General features: G+C 43.0%; 1 protein-coding gene across 3 annotated transcripts; it reads right to left on the bottom strand.

Annotated features, from left to right (window-relative positions):
- Positions 1-2108: 2108 nt before the first annotated feature.
- On the bottom strand, positions 2109-11614 carry LOC307205382 (uncharacterized protein). Of its 3 annotated transcripts, XM_079957680.1 has the most exons (9): positions 10877-11614; positions 9966-10037; positions 8809-9418; positions 8384-8582; positions 7529-8209; positions 7341-7414; positions 5800-5938; positions 4003-4040; positions 2109-2361 (listed from the first exon to the last, which is right to left on the bottom strand). In XM_079957680.1, exons 1-9 carry the CDS (start codon positions 11264-11266, stop codon positions 2291-2293), a joined length of 2274 nt encoding a protein of 757 aa, XP_079813806.1. In that variant the 5' UTR covers positions 11267-11614; the 3' UTR covers positions 2109-2290. The 3 variants fall into 3 exon arrangements, with proteins under 3 accessions (XP_079813806.1, XP_079813804.1, XP_079813805.1); XM_079957678.1 differs by having other exon boundaries at positions 7529-8582; XM_079957679.1 differs by having other exon boundaries at positions 5800-5914; positions 7529-8582.
- Positions 11615-20008: the final 8394 nt, after the last annotated feature.

Below are 20008 nucleotides of genomic sequence, written 5' to 3'. Positions count from 1 at the left end.
TTTCCACGGCCACTGACTATGCTCAGTCCTCATTGGGCTGTTTGCGGGACTTTTATCCCCTTAAGATTATTTTTTTTCTAATGTGTTTTCGTACTCTTGTAAGTCCTGCAGTTTCCCCAAGCCTGCTGATTTTGTGCACCGAAAGTGCCATTATGCCTACATAACCATTAGTTTTGCCCAGTGCTTTTTTTCTGGGGGTACGCAGGGGTACGCATATCCCTAAACATTTTGTGAATCTAAGTTTGGCCTCATTGAGGGGCAGGATTTCACTATTGTAAGACCTTCCCTACACTATGAGTAGAAAAATGAGAATACCCCTAAACATTTTATTTTTAGAAAAAAAGCACTGGTTTTGCCTACATAACAGGTGGCACGGTGACCATGTTTTCATTCTGAGGGCCACATTCTTTTCTGAGTAACCCTCTGGGGGCCACATTCCAATGGTGGAAGGCAAAAGTTGAACAGTGAATAGAAATTTTACTTTTGTACCCGAAGGCTAGTTCTCCCCCTACTCACACACCTCTCTCTATCCCTGATCCAGAAAAAGCAAGAGACATTATCATAACTCAAGGACACATTTTAGCCAGACAAAAGTACTTGCGTGTTGTCAGGGAACTGCCATCGGAGCCAGAGGCGGAGGGAAGGCTCCAGAGGGATGCCGGAGAGCGTCCCAGGAGGGAGAGAGGCAGCCCATCCGCTGGGGAAGGAAATCAGCGTAGCACCAGTAGAGGAGGGGGGCAGGTGGGGGAATCGGAGAGAAGGCTCCAGGACTCCTCACAGGAGACCAGTGGGGAGAGCATGGGTCCTCCGCTGCCCACACCCTCCCTGTGCAGAAGACTTCCGCGCAGGGAGAGTAGGAGGAGACTGGGTGTCAAAGAACTTCTTTGCTGGAAGAAGTTCAAGAAACGGCCACTGATGGATTCTGCCAGCGATTGAGACAGCCACGGATCGGTGGCTGTCCGGACAGAAAGGGTTCACCCAGGTAACCCAGCCAGGTGCGGCGCCAACTTACGCACGAGCAACCCCCTAGAACCATTACAGGTGTGCATAGCAGGACCGGCGCAGGGTTTGGTGAGGGGAGAGTTCTGAGAGGCTTGAGGGAGAGGCTAAATGGGTCACATTCAGCCCACGGGGCTTGAGATTCCTGCTTCTGAGTTATGCTGGAATTATTTATGGAACACAGCGATAATAGAGAAAACCACTTGCCAAATCAGCATAATAAAAGGTCACCAGACTTTTTGTGCCATTTGGGAATTAGCTTTATTACTTATATAGATATGACTAATTTTCAGAGACATCCATCCACAGTTTACATGCAGATTTGGGGGAAAGACTGAAACATCTGAATTCATCTTCTTCGCTTCTGACTTTGTTTTTCATATGTGGTGATGGGAATATTGTTTGCCTCTTGAGGGGTACAGAGACATGCAACTTTTTACAGATGTTTCCAGGGTCCACTAATGAAGAGAACTTAAGCATTGTACCTAGAACAAATGTTTTTGATACTGACCAGTTATATATATATTTGCATTGTTTTTTGTCAATAAGTATTAAATAAAAGCAAAAACTGTGAAAACAGGAGGCTGGACTAAATGAGCCCTTTTTTTAGTTTTTTATTTATACTTTTCAAATGTATACATTTCATTAATTTTCCAATCCATTTAACATTTCAGATTTTGACTTAATTCCCCCTCTTTCTGCAGTTCCTTAAATTAATTTTTTTCATACCTTCTGCATATCCAAATTCATTTAATTTACTCATTTAATTATCTAAAGTAAATATACACTCTTATAAAACTGCGGGTTATTACAATAATCCTGCTAATGTTTCAACCTGTTTACAATTTATCTGTAAATATTCAATAAACCATTTCCATTCTTTTACAAAAAGTTTATTATCTTGATTTCTAATTCTTCTGATAAGTTTCGCCATTTCTGCATATTCCCTAAGTTTTTGTATCCATTCTTCCTTTGCTGGGACTTCTGCTTCTTTCCATTTTGGGGCAAGTACTGGTAACATTCTTGCCGCTGTAGTAGCATACATAAATTTCTATACAATTTAGGTAGTTCTGTCCTATAATTCCCAAAAGAAAAGCTTCTGGGTTTTTTTAAATAAAAGTTGTTTTGAACATATTTTTCAATTCATTATATATCATTTCCCTGGGAAAAGGTCTAGATGAACCCTTGGTCTCATCCAACAGGACTGTTCATCCGTTCTTATGGTGCAGGGAGCTGAATGGTTGGGCTATTACTATTATTTTTCTATCTTGTTTTTTCTGCCCTCCTCACTTCAGTCATAAAAGTCGTCTTTATCATGCAAGCTGTCATCTTTGCTTGTTTCCTCTGCGTCAGCCCAGAGATCTGTGGAGAGAAAAGGGTATGGCCATTGATTGAAGCGTCTCCTACAGTGTATTTCAGTATATTCCCTACTTTTGCAGAGCATAGGGGAACCTACAGCCCTCCATATGTTGCTGGACTACTGCTCCTATAATCCCTGACTATGCTAGCTGAGGCTGAAGGGCACAGGAGACCAGCAACATCTGGAAGGCTAGAAGTTCCTCACCCCTGCTCTGTAGAAATATGCAGTCTCCTAGCAACACACAGATCACTATTTTTTCCACAGTTTGGTTGTGCTCTTTTAGCTCAAGATGCAAGCAATTGAACCTGGACCTTCTTTATGCAGAGCCTAGATTCTACCACTGACTTTTAGTCCTTCCCTGTTTGTATCCCGGGGCCAATTCCAGACTATCACTATTTGGAAGAGTGGGCTTCTATTGCATACTGGCAAATTCAGTGTTCCTCCACTGAATACAAGATTCATCCCAAAGCTTGTGCGAGCAATTAGAACTATGGCTGCATACACATGGCATTTTATTCTAGAATCTGTTGAGACTGAGTCGTTCCCCCACCCACCCACATACATACTCTACACATAATCTAGATCTACTGCATATTTTTTTGATCCTTAAAAGTGCGTCTTGAGAAACTGGTTCCACTCCAGCAATGAAAGCTGCTTACAGATTGATTCTGCATTATCCCACAGGGTGTCCATTTGAAAATATATGAAAACAAATGTAGGCAATGGATAGGGACAGTTTGTATCCACAATTGCCCAAATACATTGAGGGTGGGTGTATATCAAGATTGCAATCTCCTCTTCTTCATTTACCTAGGCATGTGCAGCAAGGAAAAGGCATGGATAACATAATTGGGGTGTGGGGAGGGTGGAGATTATAATACATTTCTCAGGAAACTGAACCCACCCTTGTGGACATCTAAAATCAATCTAGATTGAAAGGAGCATGTTGAGGACAAGCATGAATTATTACAGATTGAGAAAAACTACATTTTTGTGCTACAAACAGGTTAGTGCGCATGCAGCTTACGCCCGATCTTTATTGAACATTCATTCTGATTCATTTGCGGAGTGTTTACACATCTTCCTTTTAATCATTTGTACATTCCCTACTTTCCATTGCATTTCCCCAATGCTTTCCTAACTACAAAAATCTATTCTTTCTTTTTCTTTTTTTGAAAAAAGTGTTGTTGCACTATGGTGACAAAACATTTCAATCCACTCCGATCAGGGAAAACGACATTTCCAGTATGTGCTCGAATCATTCCCACAAAATAGCAACAGCCTGGAGGCCTCCTCAGGTTGTGCAATTAAAGTGTATTTGGTGCCCTTGAGCAACAAATCTGCTTGGAAGAAAAACACAAAAAACCACCTCCCAGACTTTTTGTGATGAGTAAAGTGGAAGGAAAATGAACTGGAAAGTGTTGGACAACATTTGTTTGGCACAATGTCATATAACCTCCCAACAAATAAATCAGAATGAACATTCAATAGACAGTGGATATTGTATAAGTTCCCTACTAAATGTGTGCAAAATGTATCGGAATGAACTATCAATAGACAGGTTGTCTGGAGTGGCATGGTTATTATCCTGAGAGATTCAGTTTAGGCTGCCATTTCTCTGTGCCCAAGAAATTTCCTCTCACCTTGGAGCCTTTGAAGATCTGCCTCACTCTGCTGATCCCTGTGGAGAAAGAAAATCAGATACTAAAAACTGGGGATCCAAATGCAGAAATGCCCCAAACAGGCTTCTCTGCAATACCAGAGTTGTGTCCCACACTGTGCTTCTCCTCCACCCCACCCCACCCTTGCCCCTCTTTGCACTTCCAAGCTGACCTGGCTAGGATTCCAGGTTCTATATAGCTCACAACCCCTCTGTTACTGCAGTCAGAAGGAATAGCCTACTCTTGTTTTGTTTCTTTCAGTGGGTTGTATTTGCAGACCCTCCAAGTGTCCCTGTTTTCCAGTCGTCCTGGTTTCTGATTTGATCCTGGAATATCCCGCTTTTCCTTAGTACGTCCCTGTTTTCATTGGAGGCCGGGCTGGATTTCGGTTTGATGAGGCCCTAAGCTCCTGAAGGTAATGGGGCCCTTATATGTCCAGCTGTCCTTTTGCCTGCCCTGCATCTTCCAACATTCAGCTGGCCTTGGTTTCTAGCATTGTGAGAGAGACTGGATGGATATTGGAACTGCATAACTCCAAGGTCCACTAGGTTCAGTGGGTCTTCCTCACGAGCAAGTGACTCATAAGAGCATTGTCTTGGAGCCACTAGATGGCGCCTTGTTGTCATGGGATAATTGGTATTCGAGGCAATGGAGGATCTGATGACAAAGCGAGGGAAGAAAGATGAAAATTCATCAGGAGGATGAATCACCTTCCTTAACAAGAAAGGCACAAATAGCTGGTGGTTTTCAGCTTAGGAAAAGCCATCCATGTAAGAAGAGACAAGCATCTTCTAAGGTCATGGTGAGGGATGTGGGCAGAGTTAATAAGTCCAGTTCTCTTGCAAAGATGTTTAGATGGACTTCCTTGGAGGGGAATAGACCTCCAGGTGCTATTTAGGAACCTGAGGAGCTGCCTTATCCCAGGGTCAGACTATTTGTCCACATAGGCCAGTACTGGCTACTCAGGCATCCAATTAAATTGATAGGAGGCAGACACATGATGCGTATAGAATGAAGTACAGGCAACTCCTCATTTGCACAGGGGTTATGTTCTAAGGCACCACACATTGAAGGGAAATTGTGTATATTGGGAACCCCATTGAAAACCCCCGCACATATGCTCTAAACCTCTGGAAACCCTTGAAAAGCCCTTTAAAAAAACCAAAACTCCACCAAACTCTGTCACAATCGCTCCCTCCAAACTTCCTTGTTCAAACTCCAAAACTCCACAGACCTCATAGGTTGGTTCAATGGCTCATGGGATTGCTAGACGCCATTTTCACACTCCTTTAGGGCCATTTTTGCCACTTTCCATGCCCCTTCCAGGTTTGCAGGGATGTGCTTGTGCCTCAAATGTCCATAAATGGGAAGTTGCCTGTGGCAATCTATGATTGCTTCATGGAGAAGGGCTGTAGCTCAGTGGCACAGCACCCACTTTGCGTGCAGAAGGTCCCAGGTTCAATCCCTGATGTCTCCAGGCACAACTGGGACAATTCCTTCCCTGAAACCCTGGCAAGCCATCTAGACCAGGTTTTTCCCAAACTTGGGTCTCCAGCTGTTTTTGGACTACAGCTCCCATCACCCCTAGTTAGCAGGATACCAGGGATGATGGGACTTCTAGTCCCAAAGCAGCTGGAGACCCAAGTGTGGAAAACCTTGATCTAGACGTTACTGAGCTAGATGAACCAATGGTCTGATTCTGTCTAAGACAGCTTCCAGTGTTCATGTTCCTTGAGATAGGATGGGGTGTAGATAAAGGAGGAGAATATGAGGCCCCACCTTGATTTTGGCTTTTTGGAGAAAGGAGCCAAGGCAGCTTCAATATCTGTATCAGCTTCACTCTCTTCCACTTCCTCCTCCTCCTCCTCTTCTCCTTCACAAATGGATTCTGTTCCTGCATTCGATAAATACATGTGAACTAGGAGGAATTTGACAGGAACAAGGGGGAAGATGGTGAGGGGTATCACCTGACATGGGAAAGTACTCCATCTCGGTTGCCAGATTCTCAGTTGTCTCTTTGTTAAAAGGACTTCCTGGGCAGAATTTAAACTAGCCTCCCCCAACCCAGTGCTCTCCATGGACATCTCATGGGGCTGATGGGAGTTGTAGTCCTATGCATGTGGAGAGCAACAGGTTATGGAAGACTGGTTTAAACTGTTGCATTGGACCTCTAGAACAGTGTTTCCCAAACATGGGTCTCTGGCTGTTTCCGGACTACAATTCCTACCATCCCTGACCACTGGTATTGCTAGCTAGGGATGATGGGAGTTGTAGTCCAAAAACAGCTGGAGACCCAAGTTTGGGAAACACTGCCTAGAACCTTAAATGATCTGGCTCCAAGACACCTCAGTGGACACTTCCTCCCAAACGAGATTCCATTTATTCAGTTCAGTGCCCCCAATCCAAATCCTGTTGTGTTGGATGAGAGATGAATGGCTACCATGGCCTTTTCCAACTGTGGTGCCCCCACAATGGAACTCTCCTTGTTAATGAAGTTCATGGAGTTTTGAGACCAGGTAGCTGATTTCTTATTATCAATTAATCTCTGTCTGCTGCACTTTAGGATCCTTTTTATAATGTCCTTGCGTGCAATTCTAATTTGGGGGGGCTGTAGATCACAGCGCTAGAGCACATGCTATGCACAGAGAAGCTCCCAGGTCCAGTCCTATCATCTCCAAGGAAGGCTGGGAAAGACCTTTGATCGAAACCCTGGAGAGTCACTGCCAGTCAATGTATAGTATACTAGGCTAGATGGAGCATGGGTCTGGCTTGTCATAAGAAAGCTTCCTGCTTTTCTGTTTGAATCAACCCTACAATGATGACTGGAATCTTACATTATTTTTAGAAGGAGGTCCATCACACCTTGGCCAGAGCAGATGCTCTCTTTCATGCAGAAAACCACAGGTTCAGTCCTTCACAGGTTCCATCTCCAAGAAGTAGCTCCAGGAAAGACTGAAACTCTGGAGAGCCTCTGCCAGTTAGAGCAGACAACACTGAACTAGATGGACCAATGGACATACTGCTTTGTTTCCAATCAGGGCATGTCCCATAGCTTCCTACTGAAATCCTGCAGCTTTTCACAGTCCTGGGGTGGATTTTTTTGTCCCACTTTTTTGTGTTATAACACAAGAGTGCCCCTCCTGATGACAAGAAGATTGAGAAAGCATCACGAAACAATGAATAAAGCAGAATGACGTGCGGACAGTTCAGTATAAATCCACCACTGATGCGCTAATACTACATTAATGACACATCACAGAAGACACTCAGAAAAAGGGCAGTGGAAATGTCACCATACGTTCAGCCAGCGCTGTGCTTACCTTCCTCCATGAGCTTGACCCCCAGGGGTTGCCCATTCTGCAGACTGGAGGTCTGGCAGCTGCTGCCATCATTCCTCAAAGAGAAGAAAGAAGAACAGTGATGGGGAAGGGGGGGTCCATCTCCCCACGCAGGATAGGGGAGAAGGGTTCTGCCCACCTTCCACCCCACTGGAACACTGAGAACTTACTGCTCCGATGTGCTGCAGATCCTGGGTTCCACAGGGAACTGCTCTGGACCAGTATTGACGCTGGCTACATCCTCTTCTGGGCTCCTGGCTCCCTCCTGGCTTTCCGTGCCTCTCTCTGGGCCTCCCTGCTCTTCACCGCTTCCTCCAGCCCTGTCTGGCTCACCATAATTTTTGCTGGTTCCTCCTTCCTCCTCATCCTCGCTCCGACTTCTTCCCTGGCCATTTCCATCTCCCATATCCAACTTCACTGCTTCCACATGAGCTTCCAGCCCTGCAGTTGCCTCCCTGTTTTCTTGCACATTTTGAGTTTCCCCCAAAGATCCTGGTGTGTTGTTTCCTTCCCCTGTCCTGCTCTCACCCACCACATGAATCCCACCCTCCTGTTCTCCCTGCCTAGGCTCCAGTACTTCAGCTCTACCACTTTCCAGGGACTCCTCTTCATCCTGAGCTGCTGTTTCCCCTGGAGACCCATGGTCCCCGGACATTTTATCCCACCCCAAATCCAGACTTCCTGCAGCTTCGCCCACCTCACTGCCACCACCTCTTCCCTTTTCCCGTTCCTCCTTTTCCCCAAGGTTTCCATCCTCCTGCCGATCCTGGACCAATATTTCCTCTTGTCCCAAAAACTTGCTGGGCTCATGGATTATCGCTGTCTCATCCTCTTGCAGCAATCCTGGAAATCTGGAAACAGAAGGGGGGGATGAGGTTGTGAGGTCAAGGGCAACGGGCTCAGGTTCATAGGCTCCTTCCAAGAAATGCCAAGGAGAGCAAGTTATTGAGTTTCTCCCCACTCCTGACAACTGTCCTGGTGAAGAACCATGGATGGCTGAGATTCCAGGGTGGTGGTAAGAATACCTGTTTGGGGGCACCTGTGACAAATCTTCACTTTGAACTGTTATGGGAGCATCCTGGCACTGTTTCAGCTGCATCCCTTGTTGCCTCAGCAATGCCTTGGAGACACTTTCAGCCACCCAGTGCTCCAAATCTGCCTCAGCTGTGTCCAAGCCACTGCCACCCAAGCTCATCCCCAGTGGTCCACGCTGACCCCAAGAAGCTGGTGAGAGAAAGAGGGAAAATAGGTTTAAGTTTTACAGCTGACCTGGTGACAGGGCTTTAACTTGAAATCGAGTCTTGAGACTCTGAGCACACAGGCAAGAAATAAAAGCTGAGCGGACTTCTGAGCAAGTGCAAAGTACTTTCTCTGAGGGGCAGAATTATGTTCCCCAGAATTTCCTGGGTGTTGTCAAGAGATAGAAGAAAGCTGATGCCAGCATCCTTACCTCTTGTGTCCCTAAAAAGCATCGTAGCCTGTGACCTTCCTTGTGGGCTGTAGGCCAGGCTGCGCCCGTTCCACCTCACCGACATGTTGTTCAGCTCCTCCCTGGAGCATCCACTGCTGCTGCTTTCTTCCCTCGGGACCTCCCTTGTGATGGTGTTGCTGGCAGCAGGACTTTTGGTAGGATGGTCCTCTGGCCCCTGGACTATGCTAGTCCTCTGCCATTCCTGGGAAAGGTCTCTCCTCAACATGGTGGCCTCTCTAGGGATTGTCCAAGGTTGGGAGGACAGAGAAAAGGATCCACCTTGGCCAGGAGATATCAAGACATTCTCATCCTTCTGGGGTTGCCATGGAAACCGCGAGGAAGACCAGGCCTGACTGCGATGTTCTCTGGAAGTTTGGGAGCTGAGTGTTATGGAGGGGAAAGGATGGACCACAGAATGGCCCCAGCTCTTCCTGTGCTCCCCGAAACCTGACCAGAGTCTCCCATAAGTTTCCGGGGGCCAGGATGGCAGCGTTTCAAAGGGGTGAAATGGCAACTGTTCTCTCTGGCGTCTGATTTCAAAAGGGAACTGCCCATTCCAGTTAGCAGAGTGGGGTCTTGCCAGCAGTTCCTGAGATGCATAGAGCAAAAGAAAGGCATGTGGGAGCCAGAATGGGAAATATTTCAAATATTCACTCTTCAAATGGTTATTTCCTTATGTCTGCTGGTGGTTTGAAATAAAACAAGGTTTAATTATTTCTAAATGTATTTTAAAGAGCCCACAGCAAAAAGCTAATAGACAACCGTCAGCATCAGAAAGTGGATGCTATACCTCAAACTTCAGAACTAGAATCTGGATGACAAATATTTATTCCTGAATTTATAAACTGCTCTACCTTTAGAGAATTCCCCAGTGGTGAACAAAAATGAAGCATAAATACTCTTTTTTTTGCTTTTTTTGCAGAAATTATTTCAGAAAAGTCAGCAAATTTCAGATTTGAATGGGACTCCTTTTAGATGCAAGGAAATAGGCCTGAAACTTATTTGGCGGGGGCAGTGCTGGGGCACAATTTGCCCATTCCTAAATTCATATGAAATTTCACTTCAAAATAATATTATTCATTGGGTTTTGGCACAGCGGATTATATAGTTCACAACAGCCACCTGAGTTAGTTTACCTGTCTCACATCAGACCCATGTGGCTTCTGAAGGCCTCTGCTCAGATGCGGAAGGGATTCTTCATAGTCGCTCTGAAATAAAAAGTAGCTTTGGATCATCTGGGGGTGCCAATTTCTCCATCCCCAATTTTATCCACCAGCACCCCTTAGTTTAACTCTTGGCAGGTGAGGAGAGATTAGAATTTCGGATCAACCATTTGTTTTCTCCATCATGGGAGCATGAATCTAGCTCGGAAGGTTAATAGTGACCCAGGTGGGTCCTTCAAAAGGATGTTTCTGGGCCACCTGTTTCGCTCAGGTCTGGCTTGCGGGTTTCCTGTGATGGGCATCTGGCTGGCCACAAGATGCTGGATTAGATGGGCCTTTGGCCTGATCCAGCAGCCAGGCTCTTATGTTCTTATGATGGCAAAAGTCCTCTTTGTCTAGGACCCAACAGCGACAGCTTACTATCCCCCATGCCAGGAGGATGAGGAGCATCAGCCCAAGCCAATGGCAAATAGTCAGCAACATCTGCAGGGCAACAGGTTACTCCTTCCTGCGCTGCATGAGGTTTAATTTTGGCCGTTGACATACTGCACCTTGATCCAGTTTCTTTTTAAAAGCTACCTTAGATTAGCAGCCATCCCTACCATCTTATGAATATCATCTGTTAGTTATATGTTGCACCCTATAATTCCAAAACCTAAGAATTCAATAGGCAGATCTCTTCCCGTCACTGCATCTGCATGCTGGGGGGAAATTGGGACTATTAAATGTCTGCCTCTCAAGATGTTGAATGCATGAGAATTGCTAATTCTGCCCTTGCAATATAGCAACATTACACAGAGGAAACCCACCACTAGCAATTGATGAGGATTCTTCTCCTGTGAACCTGATTTCAAGCAACCCCCTTGCCCGTTTTTCTTGGCTACCTTGGCTAAATCGCTTCTCTTCCTCCTCCCCCTCTTCCTCAATGCATCTATCTTGGCCGACAGATCCGCCAACTGGGCCTCCACTTCAGCAAAGTCCTGCAACAGCTGTTTGTTCCGGATCCGTGCTTGGTTCTCATGCATGCATAGCTCAGTCCATAACCTGCATAGTGCAGCCACTTGCGTCTTTGGGCTAGGGGAGAAAATGAAAATGACTCTGGCACTGCATAAAGTGGAGCAGGGTAGCAAAAATAACTTGGAGGGAGGAAATATTATAAGAGGTTGGTCAGGGTGGGGGAAGGTAAGCATCTTGCCATCTGATGATAAAGAGTGCCATGTATCTCCAGGGCTTAAAGCTTCATGGGAAGCCCTCAAAAGCGCCCTGCTTTGCATTACTGGTGAGCTACATTGAGGAAAGTGTTGTTCTGCATAAGCTGGGCAGTCATTTTTTTAATTAAGATGCAGCTGCAATTGCTTGTGATCTTCCTTATCTCATTGCTGTGCTGCTCAGCATGTAGTGCTGTCTATGAATGAGGGGGGAAAGGACATAGAGATGTGGAGATGCAGCAGGAGAGACTGAATAAAAGAACTGAAGAACTGTAAAGTTGCAGGAATCTGGCAACTGGACTTCATGCTTGCTGTGAACTTTAAGGAAGCAGGAAACTAAAAAGCGGAAACCCTCTCTGGGCTCAGAGAGAGAAACTGAACAAGAAACTGCCGTGTCTTTGGTGTGTTTTAGTAACATAGAAATTCATTCTGACATTGCTACATCATCCAAAATCGCTTTGAAGTCCACACTGTGATAACGGTTTCATAATATTTGACATGGCGATATATCACAAATCACAATGTATATGCTAGGTAAAAAACCGTGATATGGGAAAAACCGTGAAGCTGTTCATCACTTATCTCATGATTCCTGCTGCCCCTGTTGCTCTGTACTATAAAATAACAGTTGTAACAATATGTTAAAGGTAAGTAAAAAATGGATCAATTTTAGATACCTAAGTAGTAGCCGTTACCAGGACATTACTCCGTTCATGTCTACGTAGTTACATCCGTACTTCAGACATCAGGATATATCACAATATTTAGCTGGTAATATATCACAATGTAGTGATATATTTCCCAATAGTGATGTATGGAAGTGACAGCTGGACCATAAAGAAGGCTGATAGCCGAAGAATTGATGCTTTTGAATTATGGTGCTGGAGGAGACTCTTGAGAGTCCCATGGACTGCAAGAAGATCAAACCTCTCCATTCTGAAGGAAATCAGCCCTGAGTGCTCACTGGAAGGACAGATCGTGAAGCTGAGGCTCCAATACTTTGGCCATCTCATGAGAAGAGAAGACTCCCTGGAAAAGACCCTGATGTTGGGAAAGATGGAGCGCACAAGGAGAAGGGGACGACAGAGGACGAGATGGTTGGACAGTGTTCTCGAAGCTACAAACATGAGTCTGACCAAACTGCGGGAGGCAGTGGAAGACAGGAGTGCCTGGCCCTCCATCTTTCCCAACATCAGGGTCTTTTCCAGGGAGTCTTCTCTTCTCATGAGATGGCCAAAGTATTGGAGCCTCAGCTTCACGATCTGTCCTTCCAGTGAGCACTCAGGGCTGATTTCCTTAAGAATGGAGAGATTTGATCTTCTTGCAGTCCATGGGACTCTCAAGAGTCTCCTCCAGCAGCATAATTCAAAAGCATCAATTCTTCGGCGATCAGCCTTCTTTATGGTCCTGCTCTCACTTCCATACATCACTACTGGGAAAACCATGGATTTAACTATACGGACCTGGCTTATATTTTAACACTTGCTGGATCCAGGGTTTAGAAGGACCTCAGATACAGCCTACCCCACCCCCAACTTATAACAATACATTTAGAGTGGTGTTTTAAATTTTGTGTGTTTTTAACTGTATAACACACAAATGTTTAAGCTGCTTTCTGCATATGCAATCGTTCTTTGTATGTTTTTATAGTATGGGGAATCCTTTTGGGTTGCTTCAAGGGAAGAAAATAGGTAATAATGTAGCCTTAACACACAGTCTGGCAAGCAGAGAGAATTCAAAACCGAAAGAACAAAAATAGGAACAAAGGAAGCTGCCTTACGCAGTCAGACAAGAAGTCCTACCTGGAGACCCTGGGGATTGATCCTGCAACCTTCGGCATGCAAAACAGAGGCTCTGCCAACTGAGCTCCCGCCCTGTTGGATCACAGTTGTTTCTTAACACCAATAAAAAAGCTGAAAGATGCTTTAAGTGCTCCATCCCCAACACTGCAAGCTGTAGAAACAAGCTTCTCTAGATTGTAGCAATAAAGGTCACTTCAGCCTAGTCCCTGTTTAGAAGGGCTTTCTGCATCAAATCTCCGATTCTGTAGACTGCTAACTATGCTCTTTGCAAATTAGCCTACAGCTCTTTGCAAACTAAGAAACGGCACGATGGAAGTGGTATGCTGGTTAAAAAAAGTTAGCTTGCACTAGTAGCTCATCCTGGGCCAGACAAAGTCATGTGCCATCAGCCATTTATCAGGGATGGGAAGCAAATTGATCATGGCTTGGTTGAAACAGGGCAGAGAGAAGGGGAGGGACTCAAGTGACCTCTGTAGGCTATATGGAGGGCAGATCCCTACCTTTTCCTCTTGCTCTCGGTTTGTGGGGTACGATCCAGTTTGGCATTGAGAGCCTCAGGCCCACAAATTTCTTGTGACCAGTTTCTCATCCTGATGGGGGAATCTTTTGCAGATTGTTAAACTGATAATAATGTGCTCTCCTCCCCTGTGCTTCTTCACCCATCTCACTTCCCCACACAAGGTTTCTAACTCGGCCAATCTGCAAGGATGATCTGTGGAGGATTAGCTAATAAATCTTCTTGTTAAGAAGCTGCAGCCTCTCGCCAGCCAAGTCACCGCTGAGTTTCTCTCCTTCTCTCACTCCTGGCAAGGACCAGCTAAAAACCAGAAAGAGAGAGACCAGTTTTGTGAAAAAGAGAAGTTTCAGAGTGAAACAGGCTTAGTGATAACAAAAAAAGTGAAATACCTGGGGGTAAACTTAACATCTAAAAATGTGAACTTATTTAAGGATAATTATGATAAATGTTGGACAGAGGTAAAGAAAGATCTAGAAATATGGTCAAGGTTGAGACTTTCCTTGTTAGGCCGAATTGCTGTTATCAAGATGAATGTGCTGCCCAGAATGCTGTTTTTATTTCAAACATTGCAGATATTGGACAAGATGGAGTGTTTCAAGAAGTGGCAGAAAGATATATCTAAATTTGTCTGGCAGGGCAAAAAGCCCAGAATAAAATTTAAGATTTTAACTGATGTAAAAGAAAGAGGGGGGTTTGCCCTGCCGGACTTAAGACTTTATTATGAATCGGCAGCTTTTTGCTGGTTGAAACAATGGCTGCTTCTTGAGAATACAGACATTTTGGATCTGGAAGGGTTTGATAATAGATTTGGTTGGCATGCATACATATGGTATGACAAGGTTAAAGTTCATAAGGGTTTTAAAAACCATATTGTTAGAAAAGCATTATATAATGTTTGGATGCGGTATAAAGATTTGTTAGAAAGTAAAACTCCCAGGTGGTTGTCACCAATGGAAGCCAAAGAGGTGAAAAAACTTAATATGGAGCCTAATTGGCCAAAATATTGTGAAATTTTAGAACAAGATGGTGAAAAAGTTAAATTACAGAGTTATGAGAAACTAAAGCCTAAAGTACGAGACTGGTTACATTATCATCAGATATATGAGGCATTTAAACAGGACAGGAAAATAGGCTTCCAGAAGGAGAGGTCTAAACTAGAAACAGAATTGTTAGAACCCAATACTAAGAATTTGTCAAGAATGTATAATTTGCTGCTAAAATGGAATACACAGGATGAAACGGTGAAATCAGCTATGATTAAATGGGCACAAGACATTGGTCATGACATTATGTTTGCAGACTGGGAGCAGTTATGGACCACCGGTGTTAAATTTACGGCATGTAATGCCTTAAAAGAAAACTTAATGAAAATGATTTATAGGTGGTACATGACCCCAGTCAAGCTTGCAAAAATTTATCATTTGCTCAATAATAATTGCTGGAAGTGTAATGAGACTGAAGGTGAGGCATCTAATCATAAGCCTGCATTTTTATCAAAGCTTATATGTTTAATCAGGGCTTGTATTTTAAAAATGAGCTTAAAGATCTTCAAATGTTTCATGCCAGGCAGAAGACCAGCTGCCTAAGAACCTTGGCAATGTTTTTCTCCTAGACAAAGGGCCCCCCTGATTTATAGCAGAAAACAATTCTCAAAGTCGTAAAAAGGGAATTACAGGCTGAGAGCCAAGGTTACACTGACCCTACAAATTAAGGGTGGATAAATAGTAAAATGAGCCATATCTTCTTCCTAAGGTTAAGAAGGTCAAGAGCAGTGAAAAAGACAACTGGCTTGGCTGGCAGAAAGAGAGCATTTTTGGGAAGTCTTTTCTAAAGCTGTTTCTTTCTTAAACTAAGATCCTTTTAAGATTTCTTTTCCTTTTAAAAGGTTATTTATGTATTAAATATATTAGCTTAAATATAATTATGCAAAGGATTTAAGAAATGCTAGATTCTTATTTCATATAGTTGGAAGAGATCACAGGGGCCATCAGCCACCAGCCCCCCCTTGCCAGACAGGAGACGCCATCAAGCACTCGTGATATATGGTTGTCAGGCCTTTTGTTTAGAAACCTTCAAATGAAGGAGATCTCTCAATGTTGATGTGAACTCAAAATCCTTGACATATGCTTAAGATAAAAATTCAAGATTAACCATCTGTTTTGGAAGGCAATAGGGCAAGGAGGGCAAGAGGTGAGCTGGTAATTAAGATTCCTTGTTGAGACACATGTAAGATATATTACTACTTATTTGTCATTTATAGATAGAAGAATATATAGCTTTTTGATTCCCATAAAAGGACAAGAGGAAATGGGTGTATCCTTTGTGATTGGTTCTAGCAAACAGCCAATAGGAATTTTAACCAGGCTGATTGGACAGAGGCAGCCACAGGAGGAGCAAGGGGGCTGGATTAAGGAAATTTAAGTGCTGGCCAGAATGGCAAGAGGCCAGGCCAGAGCTTGGTAACCATATACCACTGTGCCTCATATTTATTTGTCTGACAAATAAATTACTATTTTAATTTCTCTATTGCTGCGTTGAATATTTCATTCCAGCTAAGCGTTAGCCACAAGCAGGGTGCTACAAAGGTACTTTCTACCACCTTTGGTGGACCTGCCCGAGGATCAAAGCCTTTTGGGAAATGATCTATAATGAAATTAAGAAAGTCCTAAAGTGGACTTTTCCTAAGAAACCTGAGGCTTTTCTTCTGGGTATGGTTAGCCAATTGGTGTCAAGGAAGGATAGGACGTTTTTTATGTACGCTACTACAGCAGCAAGAATTCTTCTCGCAAAGTATTGGAAGACACAAGAACTACCTACTCTGGAAGAATGGCAGACGAAGGTGATTGAATATATGGGACTGGCAGAGATGACCGGCAGAATTCGTGACCAGGGGAAAGAGACAGCGGAAGAAGATTGGAAGAAATTCTAGATATATCTTTAAAATTATTGCAAAATTGAGGAGTGTTAGATGTCAGGGAATAAGAAATAGAGAATTGCAGGTGTAACTAATAAGTAAAAGAAAAAGGAATGTAATGAAAGTGAATTAAATAATTAATTATTGGAGAATTGCTAAAAAAAAATGTTAAAAATAAGGATGCAGTATGGGGAAGTCGGAGAAACAAGGGGTATGAAAACAGGATTATGAAATTATACATGTTTTATATGTTTTTGTTTGTGTATGTGAATGTGTTGTTTGTTTTTATTTGTGTTGGAAAACCAATAAAAATTATTTTTTTTTAAAAAAAGAGAGAGACCAGTTTGTGTTCTTGCACAGTCTACGTGGAGATTAAAATATGGAAGCTTCCAGGCTACCTGTCTACAGTGGTACCTCAGGTTAAGTACTTAATTCGTTCCGGAGGTCCGTATTTAACCTGAAACTGTTCTTAAGCTGAAGCACCACTTTAGCTATTGGGGCCTCCTGCTGCCGCCGCACCGCTGGAGCCCAATTTTTGTTCTTATCCTGAAGCACTATTTCTAGGTTAGCGGAGTGTGTAACCTGAAGCATATGTAACCTGAAGGGTATGTAACCCGAGGTACCACTGTATTGAACACTCATCCTGATTTGTTTGCAGATATATTAGACAACATTCCCCATTTAATGAGCATTCGTTCTGATGTGCTAGTGGGATGTTGCATCAAAACAAATCTTCTCCCACACTTTCCAGTCTCTTTCCTTGCTGCAAGAAGTTTGACCTTTCCAGGAAGCAGGTTTGCTGCAGAAAACCTCCCAATCAACTATAATTGTACAGCCTGAATTTACAAGTAGAGCCTGAATTTACAAGTATGCAATTGGATCCCACCCAAAAAAGAACACCTTATGTCTTATCTTTTTTGAGCATTTATTATGGTTTGTTTGCAAGGTGGTTATCTTGATTTGCTAGTGAGTTTATATGCCTTCCTGTTAAATCATTTGCTCCTCCCACACTTCTCAGTCCATTTCTTCATTACTTTCCTAGATGCAAAAAGTCCTGTTTTTAAAAAGTGGGTTTATTGTGCCAGAGCAACAGAGTCCCTTAATAACACTTTAATTGCAGAAAATACTGACAGTCTAGGGGGGAAACAGAAGCTACCAAATCAGCTTGATGAGATGGCCCTTAAATGTGATCTCGAGCTATCCCAGGGAAATTGAGGTCACTTCAAGATGACCTGTTTGTTGAGCATTCATTCTGATTTGATTCATGGGGAGGTTATACAACATGGTGCCAAGCAAGTGTTAAGTTAGCCCACTCTTTCCAGAGCATTTCCCCCCATTTCTTTCCTTACTGAAAAGAGCCCCAAATCAACTTTTAACTGCACCATCTGAATGTGCTGCAATGTGACTGAATCTGACCTGACAATAGTGATGATTTAGAAGTGCTCATGGTCTCAAGTTGCTGTAGGGAAATGGGAGAGTAGAAGCTGGAAGAACTTTGTGACCAATTCAACAGACACTTTCTTTAAAAAGTACTGCACAGGAACATCCATCCAGGAGAGCAGTTGTTCAACCAACTCCATCTGGACTAGTGAAAACCCCACTTTGCTCTTCCTGCAAGTTGTATGGAGGTTACCTTGTACTTTTTAATCTTGTGAACTACCCTGAGAACTTCAGATGAAGAGCGGTATATAAATTGAATAATATATAAAATATTTTTTTTTAAAATAATTTTTATTAACTGGCCAATCACATCAAATTAAATCACATCATATAAATTCCGAATTACAAAGCCAAATTTTTAAATTTTGTTGGGGGAACCCATACTTCAAGATCCAAAGGCGAATTCAGATCATCTTCTTATTACTGCGTTAATGTCCAAATCAGTCCCAATCAGTCCAAACAAAGTTCATAATTCTATCCAGTCTTATCTTGGTGTTGCCACATCATATCTTGTTCGTATAATTTCTCTTTTTCCTTTACGATCTCTTCTGTTAGTCTCCTTAAGCCGATAGCAAGTGTAATAATCCTGTGGCTTGTATTTTAAAAATGAGCTTAAAGATCTTCAAATGTTTCATGCCAGGCAGAAGACCAGCTGCCTAAGAACCTTGGCAATGTTTTTCTCCTAGACAAAGGGGCCCCCTGATTTATAGCAGAAAACAATTCTCAAAGTCGTAAAAAGGGAATTACAGGCTGAGAGCCAAGGTTACACTGACCCTACAAATTAAGGGTGGATAAATAGTAAAATGAGCCATATCTTCTTCCTAAGGTTAAGAAGGTCAAGAGCAGTGAAAAAGACAACTGGCTTGGCTGGCAGAAAGAGAGCATTTTTGGGAAGTCTTTTCTAAAGCTGTTTCTTTCTTAAACTAAGATCCTTTTAAGATTTCTTTTCCTTTTAAAAGGTTATTTATGTATTAAATATATTAGCTTAAATATAATTATGCAAAGGATTTAAGAAATGCTAGATTCTTATTTCATATAGTTGGAAGAGATCACAGGGGCCATCAGCCACCAGCCCCCCCTTGCCAGACAGGAGACGCCATCAAGCACTCGTGATATATGGTTGTCAGGCCTTTTGTTTAGAAACCTTCAAATGAAGGAGATCTCTCAATGTTGATGTGAACTCAAAATCCTTGACATATGCTTAAGATAAAAATTCAAGATTAACCATCTGTTTTGGAAGGCAATAGGGCAAGGAGGGCAAGAGGTGAGCTGGTAATTAAGATTCCTTGTTGAGACACATGTAAGATATATTACTACTTATTTGTCATTTATAGATAGAAGAATATATAGCTTTTTGATTCCCATAAAAGGACAAGAGGAAATGGGTGTATCCTTTGTGATTGGTTCTAGCAAACAGCCAATAGGAATTTTAACCAGGCTGATTGGACAGAGGCAGCCACAGGAGGAGCAAGGGGGCTGGATTAAGGAAATATAAGTGCTGGCCAGAATGGCAAGAGGCCAGGCCAGAGCTTGGTAACCATATACCACTGTGCCTCATATTTATTTGTCTGACAAATAAATTACTATTTTAATTTCTCTATTGCTGCGTTGAATATTTCATTCCAGCTAAGCGTTAGCCACAAGCAGGGTGCTACAAAGGTACTTTCTACCACCTTTGGTGGACCTGCCCGAGGATCAAAGCCTTTTGGGAAATGATCTATAATGAAATTAAGAAAGTCCTAAAGTGGACTTTTCCTAAGAAACCTGAGGCTTTTCTTCTGGGTATGGTTAGCCAATTGGTGTCAAGGAAGGATAGGACGTTTTTTATGTACGCTACTACAGCAGCAAGAATTCTTCTCGCAAAGTATTGGAAGACACAAGAACTACCTACTCTGGAAGAATGGCAGACGAAGGTGATTGAATATATGGGACTGGCAGAGATGACCGGCAGAATTCGTGACCAGGGGAAAGAGACAGCGGAAGAAGATTGGAAGAAATTCTAGATATATCTTTAAAATTATTGCAAAATTGAGGAGTGTTAGATGTCAGGGAATAAGAAATAGAGAATTGCAGGTGTAACTAATAAGTAAAAGAAAAAGGAATGTAATGAAAGTGAATTAAATAATTAATTATTG

This window comes from Podarcis cretensis (genome assembly GCF_951804945.1).
Source record: "Podarcis cretensis genome assembly, chromosome: 16".
In the NCBI taxonomy this organism is placed as follows: domain Eukaryota; kingdom Metazoa; phylum Chordata; class Lepidosauria; order Squamata; family Lacertidae; genus Podarcis; species Podarcis cretensis.
The sequence above is the reverse complement of the archived record's forward strand: the minus strand, read 5'-3'. Positions and strand labels throughout refer to the sequence as shown.

Bases quoted from the DNA above. Each gene is read 5' to 3' on its own strand.
- LOC307205382 (XM_079957678.1), bottom strand. From the start codon at position 11,266: ATGCAAAGCAGGGCGCTTTTGAGGGCTTCCCATGAAGCTTTAAGCCCT. The intron at 7,415-7,528 runs GTAAGTTCTCAG...CTTCTCTTTGAG, and splicing joins ATCTGCAGCACATCGGAGCA to GAATGATGGCAGCAGCTGCC. The intron at 4,041-5,799 runs GTGGGGCCTCAT...CTTTCTCCACAG, and splicing joins TCCAAAAAGCCAAAATCAAG to GGATCAGCAGAGTGAGGCAG.